Source organism: Clytia hemisphaerica, unplaced genomic scaffold (genome assembly GCF_902728285.1).
Source record: "Clytia hemisphaerica strain Z4C2 unplaced genomic scaffold, Clytia hemisphaerica genome assembly, whole genome shotgun sequence".
Classification (NCBI taxonomy): Eukaryota; Metazoa; Cnidaria; class Hydrozoa; order Leptothecata; family Clytiidae; genus Clytia; species Clytia hemisphaerica.
The window spans coordinates 1-22,377 of NW_027103571.1; the positions used below are offsets into that span (position 1 = coordinate 1).

Below are 22,377 nucleotides of genomic sequence, written 5' to 3' on the forward strand. Positions count from 1 at the left end.
ATTCGAATAATAAAGAATAACCTCAAACACGCAATTAGCAGTCGGGCGGAAATTTTATCCGCGCGGGCGGGTAAAAACTCGGAAGGGCTCAATGTCTTAGACTATATCAATCCGGTAGAAAAGAAGAAAATGTAAGAGGTTGGGAGAAAATTTATTTTCATCAACTAAAATCGGATTATTGATCAGAAAAATCGGAAGCATAGCGAACTTCAGGTTTTCAACTTTCAAAGTTCAAAACAAGAAATATAAGATTTCATTTGGTTCGTTTGGTTGGATGTTTTTGCAGCTTTCTTGTTTGTTTTTGTTGAAAGACATTGTAGGATTTTAAAGGTATACTCTTTTTAATTAAAGGACCCTGGCTTATAAACATGGGTTTTTGAGTAACAAAACTTTTTGAAAAAATTGAAAATTTGAAAAAATCTTTTATCTATGTGGTCCCACTTCATGCAAAAATCAGAAAAAGTAATGATCCAATTTTTCTACCTGTTTTTAGCCCAAATTTGCCCAAAAAATTGTTTTTCGAAGCGGGCTCATCACATTCGAGGGTTTTAGTATGCATCTTGTGAAAAAATCATAAGGATCAAAGAGCCAATCTCGAAAAAGCTAAGACTAAGTAATTGAATGTGCTATAATAATATCGAATTGGCTAGTTCTATAAAAACACGCCATAAACAAAATTTCATGTCTAACACCACATTCTAATAAACCCCATGAGAAAAAAATCTTTTCATCAACAATGATAATTGGCTAAAAACATTGAGTAGCTTATTAATAGTGATTCTTGGATAAACATGCGTTTTTGAGCCAACAAAATTTTCTTGAAAAAAATTGCATCTTTTACCATGTGGTACCTACTTTATGCAAACAGAAAAAGTTAGGATTCAATTTTCACTAGTCAAAAAACCCGTTTTTAGCCGTTTTTCGGCCAAATTACCCGAAATTGTTCGAAAATCGGGCTCCGTACATTCGGGGTTTAAGTTACACATCTTTGTGCAAAATCTGAAAAACTAATGAGCCAACACAGGAAAGCTAATAACGAACGAACGAACGAACGAACGAAGAACGAACGAACGACAACGACGGAACAAAAGTATTTAGGACCTCCACCCTACCGGGTAGGTCAACAAAGGTTTTCCATCTACCAATGTTGAGCTGGACAGAGAGTTGGAGTGTAAGTAAGTCACTGAGAAAAGTATCGATAGAGTGAGTAAGTCGTATCAGGAAGTGAAGGACTTACTTAATGATTTTGATAAAGCTACAAGTTTGTCCACAGAAAGTGGAAGGCACAAGAAAACAGATTGGAGGGCAGACGTAACGCAGCTTTCAGAACAATTTATTGAAAACCAGATATTTTTGAGAAAGGAAGAGGGAAGGAGTCACACCCAGTTCAAATCTGTACCTGAAAGCTTTATAGCTCAGCTAGATAAAAATGAACTTGAGGATTGGGTAAAGACTGGTGTATTGAAATGCTCACGCAAAATGAATATTTATAAAAATAGACAAATTTATTCTTAGTACACAGTTATACTTTATACTTTTCAACTAGAGACACGATTAAAAGTTTCTTTTAGATATAATCTCTGCCCATACTATATACAGAAATTGAAATTAGAAAAGTCTCATTCTTAATGGACAAAGTACACTATGAAATGAAAATCATTGGTTTTGAAGTTTTGCATGATGGGTGTTTGTAAAGGGTTTTTTCATATTCATGGTTTTTTATTGCACAAATCTGTATATCCTTAATTTTTTGCGGGAATTAACTTCGCGGTATTTTTTTTTCGGGAATTTAATTTTAAACTGCAACTTTGACTTTTTTATTTGCACCGTTGTATTTGTTATCGACCCTTTATGGAACCTGAGGTAGATTGACTGTGATCTTAAGGAAACTCACATATACCCGCATTTGAAATAAAAACTTGAGGACATAGAAAATGTTTGGTAACTTTTGAAAAATCGCAATTCTTATATTCTAAACCCCAACATTAAAATTTGCTATGGAATTTAATTGTTTAAAACTCGTGAAATTGGATTTTCTCCTCGCCATTATTCTCTGCGCATTTATCCTTCAGATCAAAACTTTTAATATCAAGAGGGTCTGTAAAAACATTGGTAATGACAATTAAAAAAAGGAAATCTGTTTTCAATAGGAAAGTTATAAGAATTCTTGTAGATTATATAGAATAGAACTTTTTCATTGACTACCGTGCTCACACGGGTGCCTCACTTTCTAATTGATATTTCAGATAGCGAGTAGGCATGGCGATTATGGAATTATTTCAAGTCAATTAAAATATTGCAAAATGGAAAAATAAAGAGAAATCCTGACAGTTTCAAATTATACTAAAGGTTGACTTTCATCTTTCTGCAAATTCTGTGAGGTAAAAACTGAGAATGCCCGTTTTTGTCTCTTGCTCAAAATTAAAGCGTTTAAAATTGTTCTATTTTTTTGGATTAAAATGTTAGGGTCTCTACGTTTTTCGATGTAAAACTTGACTGCTAGTAAAGTGTCACGGTGGTAAAGCAAAGGGGGAAAGGAAAGGTCGTGAACAAGAACGTAAGATTTTTGAAAGATGTGAAAACGAGTTGACGTGATTTTAAGTCCGGGCGTTTTTGCATTGAAAACTTATGGTGTTATTGAGGTATTACAACTCAATTTTACAGAAAGTTACGAATATCAGATCCGGCGACGAAATGACACTTCATATGCCACTCTGTATCATTACAGTAGTATTCACCACTAGCAAGATACTCTTGAAAAAGGAGATTGTTGTCTGAAATGTTCGCTTGTTTTGTTTTTTTCATTTGGTCGTAAGACGGCATACTTTAACGTCGGACCGGACCTTGGACCCGACCCCGACCCTATTTGGACCTCAAATCGGACCTAATTCGGACCCCATCCAAAAAGTCGGACCCATCTAAAAAAGTCGGCCCTATCTAAAAAGTCGGACCCTATGCATTTCATATGATTCACTCCTAGTAGATGAGGAGGGCGGCGTGATGCCAAGGGCACAGAGAGAATTTTTAGTTTTTAAGCCCCAGGGCTTGTCTCAAATATTTAGTGGATGATTGCTTGAAGAGGTCACTTGATCGAAAACATTTATAGTAGACACCTCTACCTTGATTTTTGGGGGTTGCAATTAATTCAATTTTTGGGTTTCTATCTATTACTACCGGCTCCGCCAATTTCGCGAATAAGTTCCCTTAAGTAGGGAGGAATCGAAATTGTTTTGTTCTGTTGCAGCATGTCTTAAAAATACATGCTGGCAGTCGTGCAATAAGTAGTTTTTTCTACCAGGGAACAATTTTGCGCTTGGGTGTTAAGCGCAAAAATAGTTCAGCGAAAAAATTTTTGTCTAAACTTTCGAAACACCCCAGGAAAATGAAGGACTTCGGAAAAATGGTATCACCGCGAAATATTCCATTTAAATATTATGCGCGAATTAAGTTTTAAGTCGTCTAGAACTCCTCTTCAATAACATTAAGCTCAGAAAATAAGCCAAAGTATGGTGCAAAAAGTAATTATTCAAGGTAACTATTTGCTGAGGCAATATCAATGATGTTGATTCAACCACAACACGTCAGAACACCCTAGAACTTTGGCGGAGGCCGCTGAATCAATGGTAGATCCATCTATGCCAGTTCAACAAACACTTACCATCCTCGATAACACCATATGCAGTTGCAGTCCATCATCCAATTCATCTATAACAGTGGGCGCTGAAGCTTCTTCACTACCACTCGTTCACAACAGAAATTGCTTGCGCTCTTGGTCCTCTCTACAACACACTGGTATTGATCTTCTTTGAGTGTACCATGAATGAATTATGAGCTTCTTTCAAGCAACTTTGCCCGCAAAGGCATTAAACAAGGCCGTAAAAATGAGTCTGAACAAGATGCCATGGTGCTTGCCCGGCCCAGACAGGTCAAACGATGGTGCGCAGTGACAGTTAAAGACAGGCCGGCTGGTTTTACGAGGTAAACACAGACGTTGAAATGGACAGAGATTTGCGCGCATTGTGACTAACCAACTTGCCTATACCCAGAAGAAGGGAGCACGGGCTTCGAATCAAAAATAAAGCCTCCAGTGACGCAAAGAAAGCAGATTACAAACATGAATCCTTTCTTCGTCAAAAAAATGACATCACAAATCCAAGCTTGTAATGGTTGCAGAGGCTCTATGCAGTCTGATAAGGGCATTTCATCACCGCCATACGACTTTTGTATAGCCCGCAAAGAAAGTCGCACATACAAAGACAAGGTCACTGGGAGTGACAGGAATTCTGCTCCTTGCGATACACACTACCACCTACAGAAAACTTGTCTACCAAATGACTTTTCTTTGCATTTCTTAAAAATGGACGGTGAGGTACTCGAATCTTATGCTAATTATATTCGATTGAATTTGGCTTAAGATTTTCAGATTGAAGATTTGTTTTGAATTTGAACATCAGTTTAATTGCATGAAAATTAATTATGCTCTCTGGAGATTTCTTTTTGGACCTACCCGGTGGGGTGGAGGTCTATAAATTAACCCGTGTTCGTTAGTTAGTAGTTAGTTAGTTAGTTCGTTCGTTCGTTCGTTAGTTACCAATTTCGGATTGTCATTCAATTTCTGATTTTTTGACAAAGTTGCATTCTATAAACCCTCGAAGTACGGAGCCGTTTCGAAAAAAAAATTTTTCCGGCGGTAGACCGGTAGCGGATTATTTTAACTCCTGTAACTTGACCCCCCGTTAAATAACTAGGATAATGACTCCCTAGAGTAGAAATTTCTAGGAAATATTGACTCTCTTAGTAAATAATTGACTCCCCGTAAAAAGCCGAGGCGTCAAGATAAACTATTTTTCTGCCCCCCCAAGAACTGAAGTATTGCCGTGCTGTTCGATCGATGTTCGAATTTTTGAAAGATTCGGACAATACATAAACATCAAATGAAGTAAATGAGGACTATTGACGTGCGTTCAATTCAGTCAATCAATGTCCAAAGTACAACAACCCCACCTCATTCTGCTCCTTGCAAAATCTAGGCAAAAGTTTCCTAATGAAGAAAATGGCACCTCCAGCAAGAAAATACCACCACACCGCCAACAGAGTTTTTATCCCGATCCGGGGGGGGGGTACTAGGCAAAGGGTGCCGGGTATGTCGAGCCATAGGTACCTTTTCCATTCTCAAAAGTCTAAAGGGTCAAATTCAAAAGTTAGTCTGAAAGGGTCCCAAAACACGAAAATCAAAATTTCTCTTCAACGGTCCGATTTCAAAAGTTTTGCCAAATTTGTGACAATCAAACCAAAATTGGAATGGCCCAAAATTAGGAAAGTCTCTCAAAGGTCCAAATCACCAAAAATTTTGTCTCTCAAGGGTCGATTTCGATTTCGGCTCGGACATACCCGTCACCTCGCCAAACCCCCCCCCCCGGGTCTCAATCATTTTGAACAGAAATACTAGTAATGGATCATTTATTAATTCTAGTGACTCTGTGAGTAAGTCGAGATAGTTCTCAAAAGCAAAAGCAGAAAAAGCTTGTTAAAAAGCATTCTAGTCAAAAAGGCGAATCTCAGGACTCCACCTTAAGGTGATAGTAGGGGAGTCTTTTAAACAAAGGGGTCAAGATTCTAGGAATAGCAACTCTAGGAGTCTCATTTACTGTTATTTGAGGGGGGAGTCACTTTAAGTTTATTATATGGGAGTCATTATTTAGGGGAGTTAATTTTGTGTGACACGGAATGTCCCGAAAAAGCGGTTTTTGAGATTTTCTCGAGATTTTCATAGTTTTGCGATTTTTTGCACATAGATGCACATTTAGTATGCCGAGAGGTGTCGAAACTGTTTGCCGAAAAACAATTTTTCGGTCTGTAGAACCGGAATGGCGGACTCGTGTTTTTTCACATTTTTGCCATTTTTCACTTATTTAATTGTTCTTTACCGCCAAAATTAGCATCGTTGATTTCAAAAAAAATCAGCCTTGACCGGACTCCTTAAAAATCGCCGGAACAGCGAAACGGCTAAAACGGTTTTCTCATTTTTTAACTATACTGGACAGATTTTCAGATTTTTTGCACAATGATGTAAAATGCAATGCCCAAAATGTGACAGAGCCCAATTTCGAAAAGAAATTTTTCCGGCCGCTAGAACCGGAAATGTCCCGTTAAACATCGAGCGTTCTTAATGCTTTCTCGTTCCAATAGATATATAATCGAAATTAAAAATTATACATTACTTCCATTAATTTATTTCGTTTTAAATAGGTAGGTCCATTAATATTACTTTTTTTTAAGAACAAGTCTTTTTGGATGTACTGATTTTTCAAGGATGTTGAGTTTTCATCATTTCATCGTATTTTGTTATGTACTCCTCATCCTTTCTTAAAAACTGTTTTTCTTCCCAAAGTTCCATTTTTACTGAGGCGAGCAAATTGGAAAATGAGCATTATGTAACGTGTGCTTTTATTCATGTTCCATAAATAAGACCCATTTTACGAACTACTCGTCTCAAACGCTTTATCTCTCAATAAATGGAACAATAACCTATTTAGCAATGTTGGATATAGAGGTTTGTATTAGGATGAAATCTACCTATTTGCCCATTTATATCCAAGTTTATTTAGTCAATGAAAAACAATACCTTACGGCATATCACAAGACATCATAAAATAAAGTTTATCATCATTTCCAAAAATTGATCAATCAATACCCCTGATAAAGAGATGATTGTGAATGTTTTTCTCTTTGATCGCTATCGATATAATAAACCCCGATATAATAATAATAAGATTTCTTTCCAAAAACACTACTTTTTCGTGTTGTGAGATCAAAGATTAGGCTATATTTGGAAAAAATATAAAAAAAATCATATCCGCAGAATTGCTATTCCGTCCGGCACTTCGTCATTAGCGTTTGTCTCTAGCCCTCTTTAACCCACAGTCGATGAGCAGTTTAATACTCTAGGGAAAAACCCACAAAATGGAATGTAGAATCTTCTAATTCAATCAAACATTGAAAAAAACCGTGGAATATTGATATTTTATTATATAATTGCACACATATAATGCGCCAAGATTTTCACAATTGAAAAAAAAACGATGTAAAAAGTAAGCGTTATATCAGTTGAGATATATGAGTTGGCAAAAGTACTTAAAATTATGCCTAATAGTGTTCAAAGAAAAAAACGGAAAAAGCAGCGTACATTTTTGGGGACATTCAAAAATGTCATCGGCCAGTTCTCCATTCTAGACCCCTCTCCCTTCTTTCGTCGGCATTCGTTTCCTTTGACGTTGCTTTAATCTCAAAAAGATTTTAACGCTATAATTAAATTGATGAAAAAGTAACTGAAAAACTAACAAGGTAACCTCAAAAGACTTTTTATAAACACTTCATTTTGATATTTTTATTATTCAATAGTCGGTCGTTGTTAAATAATTGCATGCCAACCATAAAAATTATCAGCTTTCTTAAATGAAAATGTCATGTCTATTTTTCCAAAACCGGAAGGTGTTTGCGACATTGATGAGACAGATATCCTTTTTGTATTTGTACAAAGGTACTTGGAGCGTTTTAATACCAATTTCTGGTAAATAACCATGAATATTAATGAAACCTCAATTAGCAGTTTATGCATCAGCTTTTTTCAAAACACCTACTGTTCTTTCAGTTAATATAGATTGCGAGGATAGGCATCTTTAGCCATGATGTATATGTTCTTAAAATTTTGTTTCGTGCAAGGTCGAATCGCTATTATTCACAACGGCCACATTGGCAAAAAGGAAGGAGATCTGAATTGATTAGTATGGATGTGGGTGGAGTATGTAAATGTGGATTATATATTTATACCGATTAGCCAAATATACGGTGTTGAAAGTACTGGACTTATTGTAATACGGTTGAGTTGTTCAAGGTTAGAGACGGATCCGCACTGAGAGAATCAGAAATCTTCATCAACTTGTTCGGTGAATGCATTTATTACGTTTTAGAGAAAATGTACTTTGCCTAAGATTTGTTACGTACATTATTCAAGTTTTCAGATTCGCGTGCTATTCAAAAGGGTTGCCGAAATAAGTTTATTTAAGTCGATATTAGCACTCTCAGACAAGAAGGAACTGGGTGATGATCAGATCGTCCAAAAAGAACTAAAAAGATACAGAAGACCCAAATTGAACTTAGCACAAGAACAAGCCAGGCGATACTAAACAGCTGATACAGGTGAAAACCCATTTATATCTATTCCTATGATGGACAGAAAGAACCTTGGCCAACAAAATTAGATCGAGAACAGTTTAAAAAGCAAGACGAGAACGTAAATTTGACTTGAAACTGAACAACAAAAAACAAAGCAAAAACTGGACATTGTATTTAAATACAAAGTAATAAACTAAATTACAATTTTCCTAGAAGGTCTGTGCGAGTGAGGAAGTTAGTGGAGCTGGATCCAAGAAAGGCTGGCCAGCGCTTGAGATGACGAAAAGGTCTCAAAACGCCAAAAGTCATCGTCTTGCAGAAAATCCCAGGTGTTGGGCACTGTTGACGAATATACACAACTGAAACCGAATGCGACAAGCAGAGAAAGGGCCTACCTTTCACATTACTCCCTATCCACATGCTTTTAGTTTACAGCATTCTCCTTCGACTTTACTAGATTGTTAGGGAGATATTCCGGTCGTGTGGTGGCTTTACACGTTGTTTTGCAAATTGCAAAATTTAAAATTTAATTATCTGATAATTTTGGCCTACCTGGAGGTCCTATAAATTACCGATGTCCGTCGTCCGTCCGTCCGTCGTCCGTTCTTCGTTTGTTCGTCCGTCCCTCTTGTTACAGTTTTCAGGATTGGCTCATTAGTTTTTTTCTGATTTTTGGCACAATGATGCAAAATGAAATGCTCAAAATGTGCGGAGCCCATTTTCGAAAAAAAAAAATGCCTGAAACAACATTTTTTTTTGATTTTCGAGATTGTATTTTCGTTTTTCAGATTTTTTGCTCAAGATGTGTATTAACAATGCCCAAATATGGCCAGTCCGATTTTTAAGAACATTTTTTCCGGCGAAACGCCGGAAATATGCGGAAATTGCCGTTTTTTGGACTTTCCTGATACTTCTATGTTTTTCAGCAAAACACTATTGATACATGCCCACCATCAGTATGTTCAATTGTCATAAAACTGATTTTTGAAGCGGGACTTCTAAAAATCGCCCGAACAGCGATATCGCCGAAAAACGACTTTTTCATGAAATTTTGCACACTGATGCAAAATGACAATACTAAAATTGACGAGCCTGACTTTGAAGAAATTCATCTCCGGGAAATATGCCGGAAAACTGTTTTCTGGATTTTCTCGAGATTTCACATCAGTTTTTCTGAAATTTTGCTCAAATGCGTTTTAGCAATGTTCAAAAATGGCAATTCTGCTTTTGAGAAAAATTACTTCGGCCAAAAATGCCGAAGATCCGGAAATCGCCGTTTATGCCTATTGAATAGAGCTTTTTCCTATATTTCTTTGTTTTTCAATTAATAATTATTGATAACAAGCCATCACAAGATGATTCCATTGTCATAAACTTTTGCAATTTGCAACCGGAACTTTCTTATTATTTTTCCCTACTTCCCCTTCCCTTCCCCCATCACAATCATGATGAAACCCTATATTTTCTAATCGACCGCGGAGCGGTGTATTCAGAGACGTTTTGTATGGTGAAAAATCTCGCATATTTGCGCGCGGTAATCCGTTCTCTAAAGTCACGGAAAGCTGACGAAATCAACAATCTCGTTTCTCTATCTTTGAAGTCTCTGAATAACACTCGCTCGGAAAAAGTAATTATCTTCCTTAGATTTCTGTATGTGCAAAGTATTACGGAGATAAAACAGTTTTAAAGGAAAAAGTACAATATACTCCATAGTTTTTCGACGCGACTGTTACAACAGCATGAAAACAGTGTCCCCATGTGAATTTGTTCCTTTTCAAAAGAAGATCAAGAATTAAAGACAAGACTAGGGAACCAATTAGCACTTAAAAGTAATTATTTTTTAATTATATTTGTATAACTTTAGAAATACAGCTTAAATTTGGGAATACATGTAGCTTTTCATGTGTTTATTAATTGGATTGCAGTGAATACAAAAATCAAAACTTTAGCTCAAATATTTTGGGTATTCACTAAAGTTAAAGAGTATGGAACACAAAACCTAGCATGAAAGCTGAAAAAGAGTATGAAAACTCAAAACTAGCATGAAAGCTAATATGAAAAGCTCGAAAACGTAGCATGAAAGCTAAAGAGACTATGAAAGCTCGAAAACTTAGCATGAAAGCTAAAGAGAGTATGGCCACTCAATCATCTAATGTGAACAGTTCAATTGAAAACCACCTGAAAAAGCAAAGTATTCCCAGATTTACAAATGTTGTAATTCGTGAGTTACATCTTCCTAATTCGGTACGTTCTACCCCAGGGACATACAGTTGTGCGATTGATTCGTTCATTGATCTTTTTTACCATAGTATATTTGGTCTCTTAGACAGAACTTACGTTAACAGTCCACTTTTGATCTCTCTTCTTGATGTGTGTGACAAATATAACAGAATTAAAAACTCTTCACAAAGATCGCATCTATAAAGAATCAGAACTTAAGTATCTAGTGTCTAATGAAGTTCGCAATCCAATTTGGAGCCACATTATTGATCACTGTCCTAGTTTTCAGAGCAAGAGATTGTCATGCCGAGTTTTCACAAATTTTTCAAGAATCTGTCTTTGATTTTAGAAATGACTTAGAGAGGATAATGTTTTGTAGCACTTATAACTTCAATCAAATTTGCATAAATTGTGGCCAACATTGTGTAGACTCGGTCTCACATTTTTGCAATATTTTTCTTGGAATGAAATAAATGATGCGTGATCAATGATGGCCAGACTTATTATTCATCGAATGTAGTTCAAGAAATTGTGTCAAATGCACCAAAATACCGCAGTAATTTAGAACAATGTCAATTACTTGCAGGTATTTTTGGTTTGACAATTTTGACACACAATTTCTTGAACTAACAAATTCGATGAAAATAATAAGTCTGGCCATTCATTGATCACTGCATCATTTATAGTTTCATTCCAAGAAAAATATTGCAAAAATGTTGAGACCGAGTCTACACAATGTTGGCCACAATTTATGCAAATTTGATTGAAGTTATAAGTGCTACAAAACATTATCCTCTCTAAGTCATTTCTAAAATCAAAGACAGATTCTTGAAAAATTTGTGAAAACTCGGCATGACAATCTCTTGCTCTGAAACTAGGACAGTGATCAATAATGTGGCTCCAAATTGGATTGCGAACTTCATTAGACACTAGATACTTAAGTTCTGATTCTTTATAGATGCGATCTTTGTGAAGAGTTTTTAATTCTGTATATTTGTCACACACATCAAGAAGAGAGATCAAAAGTGGACTGTTAACGTAAGTTCTGTCTAAGAGACCAAATATACTATGGTAAAAAAGATCAATGAACGAATCAATCGCACAACTGTATGTCCCTGGGGTAGAACGTACCGAATTAGGAAGATGTAACTCACGAATTACAACATTTGTAAATCTGGGAATACTTTGCTTTTTCAGGTGGTTTTCAATTGAACTGTTCACATTAGATGATTGAGTGGCCATACTCTCTTTAGCTTTCATGCTAAGTTTTCGAGCTTTCATAGTCTCTTTAGCTTTCATGCTACGTTTTCGAGCTTTCATATTAGCTTTCATGCTAGTTTTGAGTTTTCATACTCTTTTTCAGCTTTCATGCTAGGTTTTGTGTTCCATACTCTTTAACTTTAGTGAATACCCAAAATATTTGAGCTAAAGTTTTGATTTTGTATTCACTGCAATCCAAATTAATAAACACATGAAAAGCTACATGTATTCCCAAATTTAAGCTGTATTTCTAAAGTTATACAAATATAATTAAAAAATAATTACTTTTAAGTGCTAATTGGTTCCCTAGTCTTGTCTTTAATTCTTGATCTTCTTTTGAAAAGGAACAAATTCACATGGGGACACTGTTTTCATGCTGTTGTAACAGTCGCGTCGAAAAACTATGGAGTATATTGTACTTTTTCCTTTAAAACTGTTTTATCTCCGTAATACTTTGCACATACAGAAATCTAAGGAAGATAATTACTTTTTCCGAGCGAGTGTTATTCAGAGACTTCAAAGATAGAGAAACGAGATTGTTGATTTCGTCAGCTTTCCGTGACTTTAGAGAACGGATTACCGCGCGCAAATATGCGAGATTTTTCACCATACAAAACGTCTCTGAATACACCGCTCCGCGGTCGATAAGTATAGCGCTATTCCCTTTAAGGGCTCTGACCATAGTCGGAAAATTGATTTTAGTATTTGAACATAAAAGTTATGTTTTAGGTTCTTTAACACTTTCAACAAAGAATTACCTTTATAAATTGCTTTTTAATCAAATCCCTTCAGAGTATTTAAGAATTTAATTGCAGAAATGACGTTATGAACTTTAAAAAGACGTTAATAATATGTTGCATCACCTTCTTTTATAAAAAGTGCTAAGTTTTAATGGGTAATTAGCCTTTTTGTTTCTAAATTTCTTTACAGTGTCCACAAAGAATTGAACTATTTTATATTTTGCGGAAAATTTTTCTAAAAAGATGTGTCAAAAGTTATGACTTTTTTTTTAAGCAAAATCCAGTTGAAAAATTGATAAAAAAACACTATTTCGAAGATTTCGAGACAAAGAAGCATTTACAAAAATTTTCCGCAAAAATTTTTATTGTTCGGTAAAAGATACACCATCTACTGCGAAAAAATTTTCAAAATGTTTTTTCTTCGCCGAAACTAAGCTCTTCAAAGTTGAAATACTCTTCCTCGCAAAAGTCTTCATTTTCTTCTTCATCAAAATTTTTCAATGCCATTTTTGAATTTTCAGATTCAGGAATAGTTTGTCTAACAGAAAATGTATAACATGCCATAGTTTTGTTGGTTACATCAGTCAGAAAACACATTTTAAACACGGCAATTATGAAAAATTCACTATGGTCAGAGCCCTTAAAACTTATGCTGTTCATTTTTGAAAGTGAATGTGGAGATATTTTTTATGAGAGTTGTGAAAAGTGAAAATTCACTCTTCATCCTCGAAAAATAATCTGGAGATATTTTTTATGAAGAGAAGGAGTATAAAATGTTAAAAAGATTTACTCGTTTGTGGTTTAAAAGAGCCTGGTATCTCGGGGTCTTTTGTCTTCATCATAAAGTATGAAAATTTTATCAAAAGGGACTAAAAAATTGCCCTCGCTGATCTGACCCGTACGTCAGCTAGGTACAGTTGCAAGGAAAATCTAGTTGAGTTAGCAAGCTATCGCAAAGTTCCCTACTGTTACTGTACTGACATAATCGTTCCGTTCCGCCTTTCATTTCTCACAATTTTTCTGAAAAAGCAAATCAGACATGATCCCCAACCTCCTCTAAGCCAAACTGAAGCCAAACGGTGAAATATATCTACTTTGCGAGCGTTTTTCTACAAGATCTTGTATTAAAAAAAAAGTTTGTCTTCACAGCTCGAATTTATTCGCTGTGATACTCACTGTAGATACAGTCTGCTAGACATTAATATATGGTAATATTTGCTCTTCGTCTTTGATTCTTTCTACAGTGATTAAATTGACACTTGTGCGATAAAATTTCTATTATTGGTCGTCAGAGGTTGATATATACTTTAAACACTCAACCTCTGCTACTTAGGGTAACTCCCTCCAACTGGAAACATTGGCCAAAAATATCGTCTACACTGAAAATTCATACTTCAATTATTGTTACAGCTAAAAATAATCAAATAATCAAACTCTTAGTGCAAAAAAGTGCCATTTTCCCATTTCAAGTGACTGTTTTTCTTTTTTTGACTTGAAAACAATTTAATTTAAATCCCTATCCATAGAAACATTATGTGGGAATATCAGCTCCCATTGACTTCCAGAGCGTTTATTTTACGAATGACCTGACCGGGTCTTTTAGAAGAGAAGGGTACTTTACGGTCACATTGTACAAGACAGAGGCAGCCGACGAAACAATTTTTTAGAAATTGGGTTCTTATCTCTAGGAGACCACATGTTATGACCTTCAATTTTCTATACAAATGATATGTTTTCTAATTTCTCGGAAACCTTTTTTGAAATACCTGTCTCCTAAAGCTATCATTACTTTATGGTTGAATGTGTTCTGAATTCTAGGAAAATGTTTTTGCAAAGATATACGTGTAAGATATTTGTTTTTTCTACAAAAGATGTGTTCTGAAATTTTCTAGGGTTACTAGGCAACACAAAGATTACATCAATTTTCTCTTGATTCTCCTCCTGTCTCTTTAAAAGATATGCCCTGGAGCTTTCTAGCGTTACCTAGACAACCAGGACACGTTAGATGACCTTGATTATACCCCTGTCTCGTCAGAACACATCATCATTTCTAGCTGATTGATTTACGTAGCCCTAGAGAACAAATCAAAGTTTCTAGCTGATACACACTCTCAGAACTCATCGGGAAAAAAGGTCGCCTCGCCAGCTGCTTTCGCTTTCGACAAGAAATATTTCTCAAAAGAAAACAAAAAAAATAAGTAGGAGAACTGCGTCTAAGTGAAAAATCTTTCATTTTGTATTTCATATTGAACACAATAGAGTGATATTAAGCAGATATTCAATATGTAAAAGTTGGTTATTGAGATTTATCAACCAAGGGTTATGTATAATATTCAACGAGGCGAAGCCGAGTTAAATATTACATCATAATAAATCCAATAACCAACGTAAACCTATTGAATATATATTTTATTATTATACCTAGAGGCAAAAACAAAAAATAGATTATGTAAATCTATGTACACTCCCCGGGCAGTCTGTGCCACTAACTCGATCAGGAAGATTCTTCCAAAATGGGAAGATTCTTCCGAAATGGGAAGAACCTTCCCGAACGGGAAATTAACTTGACTCCCGAACGGGAAGATCTTCCCGCTTTTTTACTTACCTAGGACTTTTCGATCGGGTTGAAACTTCCTGTTTGGGAAGTTAACGCAGTTTTTTCAAAATTGAACCAAATTTCCACGGTAAAGTTTATTTTTCTTTCGGTGAAAAATCTTAAAATTTGATGCTTTATCAGCTCCAAAATGTTTCAACTTTCGCCGGTCATCGTACAGTTTCGCCAAAGATTCAGTCATTTTTCATCTTCCCAAAGAGGAAGAATCTTCCCAATCAGGAAGAAAAAATTCGCCTAAGTTCTTCCCGTTCGGGAAGTTTCTTCCCATTTCGGAAGAATCTTCCCGATCGGGTTAGTGGCACAGACTGCCGGGGGGAGGTACTTGGGTTGGCGAATGATGGGTAAGTGCGGACGGGACCTCCGAAAACCGACCCTTAGAGAGACTGATTTTTGCTGAAAAGGTGACCTTTAGAGAGACTTTATCACAATTTCTTTCTCTGGAAATTAAAAAATTTCCTTAAAATCCTGAATTTGCCGACCCTTAGAGAGACTAATATATAATTTCTGATTTTTTCGACCCTTAGAGAGACGAGAGAAGGTGGAAAAACCGACCCCTATCGTCCGCACATACCCATCATCCATTTTTGCCTAAGTACCCCTAAACGTTCGATTTTTGGAGTGTACCCGGGTGGGGGTTCGAATGTTTTCCTTTTTTGATGATTTTCTTAATTACTTTGATTCATAAAATTTGCTCATGAAATCGAGAATTATTTTAATGAACTTCTTTGATGATTAACAACAAGAGCAACAAAAAAAAAACTTTGAAAGGAAAATTTGAAAAACAATTCTACCGTGGTATAATCATAGAGATATATCAGGAATTATTCAATGGCTGTTTTTGCCTACAGGTATATAATAATTAAACCTTATCTACAATAATTATAACGAGGCGTTGATGTTGAATTAAATATGTGTGCGTGAGATTCTTTTACGGGGTTTTAACTTTGGCAATTATTCTCAAATAGCCTAATAAAGCAAAAACTATTTCAAATTGATGCACTTCCTAAGTAAAATGGCAAAGAATAGTATGATAAATAAATGAGTAGAAACAAATTAAGCCGTTGATTTTGCACAAAAAGTAAAATTTGCAAAGCTTGGTGAGTTGGATCCGCGAAATTTTGCGAAATTTTATGGTTTTGGTTTAGTGAAATTTTTCTGTTTGCGAATATTTCGTCCCTTAAAGTAAAATAATGTATAAAGTATGTGTAAGGCCTAGGTTGTCGGTCAATTCTCGTTAGGATTTTATCAACGTTTACGTCCTTGCTGTTCTCCACATTTGCCACGTGTCATCTGGAGTTTTTTGAAAGTTAACTTATCGTTAACACCTGCCGACCGTGATGTTCTTCTAGTACTCATCCAGATCTGAAATTAAAGATAAGACTTTGAAGGGTTTTTCTTCATTTGTGACTTAAAAATGGGAAATAATTTATAAGTTATTACTGATTGTGAAATGGAAAATAAAGAAACAAAGAAAGAAACACTTACCCTAATTACTCGTTGGGGATTCACATTACCACAATTAAGATAAACACTTCTTTCAAAATTGCCCGAAAGTTTTGTGTCTTCTCTTCCAAGAATAGTTGGTCTAGGTGCCTTGGTTGATGTCCTATCGTACTCTGTATGTATGCAAAAACCTTCCCGTGATTTTGAGTCGCCACATAAAGATGAAGCCTTTTCATAAAAGAAAATGTATGCAGATCTTTGTGTCGTAGTTTCCAATGAGAATTCTAAAGAAAATAATGGATTTTCACTTTTAACAACTAACCAACTTCAAAAAAAATCAGTAAGAGATTCACCCTACTCTACTACTATTCACCCTATTTATATCGTCCAAATTAGTAGGGGGTTCAACCAACCCTTATGAGCCGTAGCCTCTTTCGTGGGACGCAGCTGCATGTGATTGTTTCGAAAGTAGATAGGATTTTGAAACTTTTTTGAGAACTGGTTCTGTTGGAAAAACTATCTGTTTCGGTTAGCGAGCAGGTTATGTGCCTTAGTTTGTCCCAGTTTTCTGGGACAAAATCTGAGAAAACAAAACCGTAAGAGTGCCCCTTTTTATAATGAAAGATACCTTTGCATTGATGCGTTAAATGTAAAGTCAATTTAGTCGAATTAGATTGCTTAAAATAGCTACGCGTAAAAATGTCTGGGACACGGAATGTTTCCTATCAGTAACAAACCGAACTTCGCGTTATTCTTTCATTTTTTCAGTCAGCGAAGAAGAGTTTGGAACAGACTATCATCTATTTGCAAACCAATTAAACGTAGTTGCGTCCCACGAAAGATGGTGCGGATCATAAGGGTTTCCCCTACTAAAAATAAGGAATTTTTTTTAAGTATTGAGTTTTGTTGAAAAATTCAAAAATTAGATTATTTCATGCGATTTCTTTCCTACTTATTGTTGTTTAATTGCATCCACCAGAGCTAATTCTTAACTTTTGCCCAGCTTCATCATAGAGTAATAACTCTTATAAAAAGCGTAAGTGTGTATACCTCCTTTGCATTTTCCACAAGAAGCAGGACATACTCCTTGAAACCAAGGATGCTTGCATCGATACATCGAATACATCGAAATTCCTGGACAAAATCTAAGTTTGTCTTTACAACCTGAAGAAATTATAAAGGAAGAAAAAAAATTAACATTTAACCACTTTAGGTTTTTTGCCCACTGGTTAGGGCTAAAATGCTCATTATTCCTTTTGTTTTCTTTCTTTTTAATATATGATTTGAGAAACTACATTACAGTTACGAAAATATAGTACTTCCAAAACAAACATAGAAAAAATTAAATAGCCCCCCCCCCGCAAGGCACTAAGTGATGTCGTCAAAGGTACTAAGCCATTAAATAAAAGAAAACATTTAAAAAAGGGAAAAGCATCACTAAAAGGATAAACACAAATATTAAAAAATATTAGAGCTGCGTAAGAAGATCATTAAACTAAAAGATGGCACCGCTGAACCTCTCAGAGTCAAGACTAAATTCAATGGCAAGATTAATCATTGAGTTGTTTAGGTTGAAAAGTAATTCTGGATCATGGGGTGATGATGAAATTGTGTAACAGTGAACTTAAAACACCTCAGTAGCGTAGAATAATGAAATGTGTAAGTATTAACTTACCGTCACCATATATTCGTTTCATTCTATGTGTTCGAAAGTTTGCAGCATTGCACACCTTGGCACTGTCTGCATCACCTGTTACAAGTTTACATGATAGGTATTCATCTGGTCTTCCGGGTTCTTCTGTAGAAAGTGTTGTTGGCGGTTTTTGAGTTATTGTAGTCGTTGGTGGTTTTTTTGTTGTTGTCGGTCCTTCTGTAGAAAGTGTTGTTGGAGGTTTTTGAGTTATTGTAGTCGTTGGTGGCTTTTTTGTTGTTGTCGTCGTGGTTGTTGTTGATGGAGGAGGCGAGCCTGAGCAGCTATAGTTTACAATGGTAAAATTGAAAATTTATGGTAAGACCTGACTAGAAAATTGGGATATCATGTTGAAACAATTAGTAATATAAAGTCCTTTTTGAAGGGAAATCTGCCCTGGAAATGAAATATACGTTCCAAATAATATAGAAAAGGAATGCACTAATACCCAATACAATAACCCTTATCCCCGGGAAATTTATTTCATCAACAGTTGAAAATCAATGGAAAATTTCATTATGAAACCATCGATAGATAGATAGAAATGCCAAAGAAACCATGGGACACGCACTTTTTTCTTGTGTTGGTGGGATGGAGTATGTTGCATTGCACCAAAGCGAAAAAAACTTCTCGTGTCTCCAAGTCTTAAGCCCTCTCTTATTAACATCTAATGTAGATTGAAGCATGAGAAATTGAAATCAAAAATCTTACTAGTTCTTCTTGAAGATAACGTTTAACTGTAAAAATTCTCACATATTGTATGAGACTTACATTTTTGACTTACCTAACTAACTTGTGCTTTTATTAAAGAGACTTCACCAATAAAAGGGCATTTTCTTAAATTCATCATTTAGCGGTAATAAAAGGGGTGCTTAATTAGTACTTTTGCTATTGGTAATCAGATCAAAAAAATTCCGAAAAAAATCTTTTTCAAAAAGCGATAGAGTAACCGTTAAGACTGGAATGCTACCGAAACACTTTTTATGCAGAACCAAAATACTTAAAAACAATGCTTTCTTATATACACCATCGCAACTACAAGGGTCGGTTTTATCGTCTCAAAAAGTCTCTTTAAGGGTTACAAAAATCAAAACGAAATTGAATCAGCCACTCTATGGGTTAGAAATTGTTTGAAACATATTTTAGTTGTGAAGGAAAAAATAAAAAAAAGTGCCTCTTAAATTTTTTCGAAATTCTAAAAAAATGTTTCAAAGGGTCAGTTTTTCACTAAAATTTGATCTCTCAGGGTCAGCTTTTGGATATTCGGTCAGCCACTTATCCAAAATTCTTAAGTCTTAGCACCCTTCCCCCAAGGGTATGCGTGAAACTATGAAAGCCATCCCTAAGGAGCTTTAGTCTCACTGACACCTACCCGTAGACAGCTTGTAACTCTTCTCTGTCCAAATCTGTTAGGCCTGTCCTTTGACCAAAAGTGGCAGGTGCATTAATAGCATTTTCAGCGGCTACGATTGTTTCTTTCCCATTCTTTGAAAACGCCTTTTTCGTGTAATGCATCACTGATTTATAATCGTATTTCTAGTGAAAAAATAAAGGGATAATCAGCTGATTTGAGATATTTTGCTTGCAGAAACCATCTGCGGTCCTGAGTTAAATCTCTTGGGGGGAGGGGGTAGCTACCGTGAAAAGCATATGCCAAAATCATAAGTGAGATTATGTATTTACGCTTTTGAGAACGGAAGGTGGCTGAAACGATTTGGAACAACCCGCAACCTACGATAAAATCATCGATTTTGGACGTCTATGACCTGTTAGATATTCAATGTCCACTAATTGGAGAGCCAAAATAGGGGTTTTGGCCATTTCGTGCGAAAAATTTTGTCCGCTAATCAGAGGGTCCGCTAATTGAGTGTCCGCCTTTTAGAAACTTTTTTATGTGGATTTGACTAAGAAACGGCCGGGGAAAATGAAATTGTCCGCTAATCAGAGGTGTTCGCCTTTTAGAGTGTCCGTTAATTAGAGGATTTACTGTAGTAACAAAATGAGATTATTGCTAAAAGTTCTAAAAAGTTTTGGATGACATTAAAATTATATGAAATCAGAGAAAAAATTTATTTCGTTTCACCGTTCGTTTCAAAATATTATCTTTTTTCAGTTCAATTATCTTCTTTTCTTCAGTAATTATCTGAATATATTCGAAACGAATTCGAAACGAAAGCTAAACGAAACGTAAACTAAGCATTCGTTTCTTTTTCGTTTAAAAATTAAACAATATTTGGAGACGCTCCCTTATCGTCAGAGGTTGATATGCCAGCCTCTGATACTCAGGGTAGGTATTAGCTTTCCAAGGGTGACGGATGTATTCGGACTAAAAATAGAAAATCTCCTTTTTTGGGGCCGTTAGATCGAGAGACTTTTCCCAAAAGTTTTTCTCGATTTCCACCAAATATTTGAAAATCACGACCCTTTTGCAAATAAAGGAACGGGTTTGTGCCGCCCTTCCGGCCTTAAAAGTTATTTTGGTCCTTTAAGAGAAAATTGTTTTTAAAGGATACTTTGATAATTGGTCATTTGAAGTAATGAAAATAAAATGCGTTTTTTAGAAAAAGTGGGCGCGTTTACACTGAAAGGTTTCCTTGATAGAAATGTATTTATAGCATCTTTTATGTTTTACAATAGAATCGTGCACGCAACAAAAGGTTAAATGAATTGCTTTTTCATTTTTAAAGTCCCATTGTCTTAAAGGTAGGGTAGAAGTAGCCTTTGAAAAAAAAAATTTATTAAGGAAACATAGAAGAAAGAATGCGCACAATAAACAAAAAGTTTTGCGATTTCAAAACCGGATGACATGGAGAAAGAATCTCGAAACAGTGCAAGCAGTGTTGTTGATGTATAAGACGAATGAAGTTATTGAGTAAAACCATTCCCATTATGTTTACAGATTTCGAGTGATGTATGGATATCAATATCATTCAATTACAGGCTTCTTTGGAAATATCAATAAAAATCAACCAATGAGAAACCTTTGGCAAAATCAATTGATATGTTATAAGAGATCTCGTGAACCTACAAAGAGCTGTCATAAACCAATGTATTCAACCCTAATCAATCTTTTTGTTTGACTTTGATGGATTTAATTTTAAACCCTTCCAGTGTAAACGCTGTAATTTGAATTTAGTTCAACAAAAAAAGCGTCGTTTAAACCAAAATTCAACTCTACAGGGTGTCCCTAATAAAAGTATCGAGTTTGAACATGCGATTGAGTAAAAAAGTTTGTGTGTGTTATCGCTAAAATATAAGAACGTTCTCCATCACATTTATTGTTACGTAATGACAAAGAAAAAAGAGGGAGAGCTTAAAATACAATTTTGTGAATACACACTTAAAACTTTTCTACTCAATCGCATGTTCAAACTCGATACTTTTATTAGGGACACCCTGTAATATTCGAGTATGGCAAATTTTGTCGAACCTAATTTTAAAATTCGACATAAAAACGGGTTAATTTGCTGCCACTCTTAATTCAAACAATAAAGGTTTTATGTGAAATAGTACGAAATGTTTTTGTTTCTTCTGTTAAAGTGGTCGAGTTCAAAATAGAAGCTTATTTAAAGTCAACTTGACTTTAATTTTTAATTTATCTCTCTCGTTTTTTTTTTCTTTCGTTTATTAATTAGCAAAATTATAGAAACTGCGTGACACTCACACAAAATGTACAGAACGACGTATTTTAAACTTGTCAGTTTTTTTTTCCGGACACCCTGTACAATCAAAACCAGTAAATATTTATCTCACCTAAAATAGATATTAAATAAATGTTAAGATAATTTAAGCTAAATACCGATTTTTGGCTAACCAAAGTCATATCACTCATCTTTTTGAAGTTGTTATCCATTCCTAAAAGTGAATTGAAGAAAGGTGATCTCATGATTGATTGAAATTCGATTGATGTTTTTGCTTATATTAAAGTCTGTCCAGATATAATTGGCAGTGGAAACAAAAATGCTTGTAATTTTTGATAGTCAAATATAATTATGGAAATTGTTTTTGTTTGTTTTAGAAAACCAAAAGCGCTATATTTGAATGTATTTTTGGTTGAAAAATTCGCGATTTTTAGCGGTTAAATTTGCGATTGTAAAAATTGAGCTTTTTTTCTACTTATGCTATAACGTTCATTTTTACACCAGTGGTAGTTCAACCTTAGGTTAAGAAGTTTGTTAAATTTCAAGGCGAACAGAAAAGTCCTTCGGAAGATATGGAACCCGAAATACCCCGTT

At 35.2% G+C, this 22,377-nt stretch overlaps 1 protein-coding gene across 1 annotated transcript; it reads right to left on the reverse strand.

Annotated features, from left to right (window-relative positions):
• Window positions 1-15,785: 15,785 nt before the first annotated feature.
• On the reverse strand, window positions 15,786-21,993 carry LOC136801068 (zinc metalloproteinase nas-14-like). Its single transcript, XM_067057693.1, has 6 exons — window positions 21,942-21,993; window positions 19,515-19,678; window positions 18,128-18,426; window positions 17,503-17,616; window positions 16,495-16,736; window positions 15,786-16,371 (listed from the first exon to the last, which is right to left on the reverse strand). The coding sequence occupies exons 1-6, from the start codon at window positions 21,972-21,974 to the stop codon at window positions 16,255-16,257; spliced, it is 969 nt and encodes a 322-aa protein (XP_066913794.1). The 5' UTR covers window positions 21,975-21,993; the 3' UTR covers window positions 15,786-16,254.
• Between the last annotated feature and the right edge of the window lie 384 nt (window positions 21,994-22,377).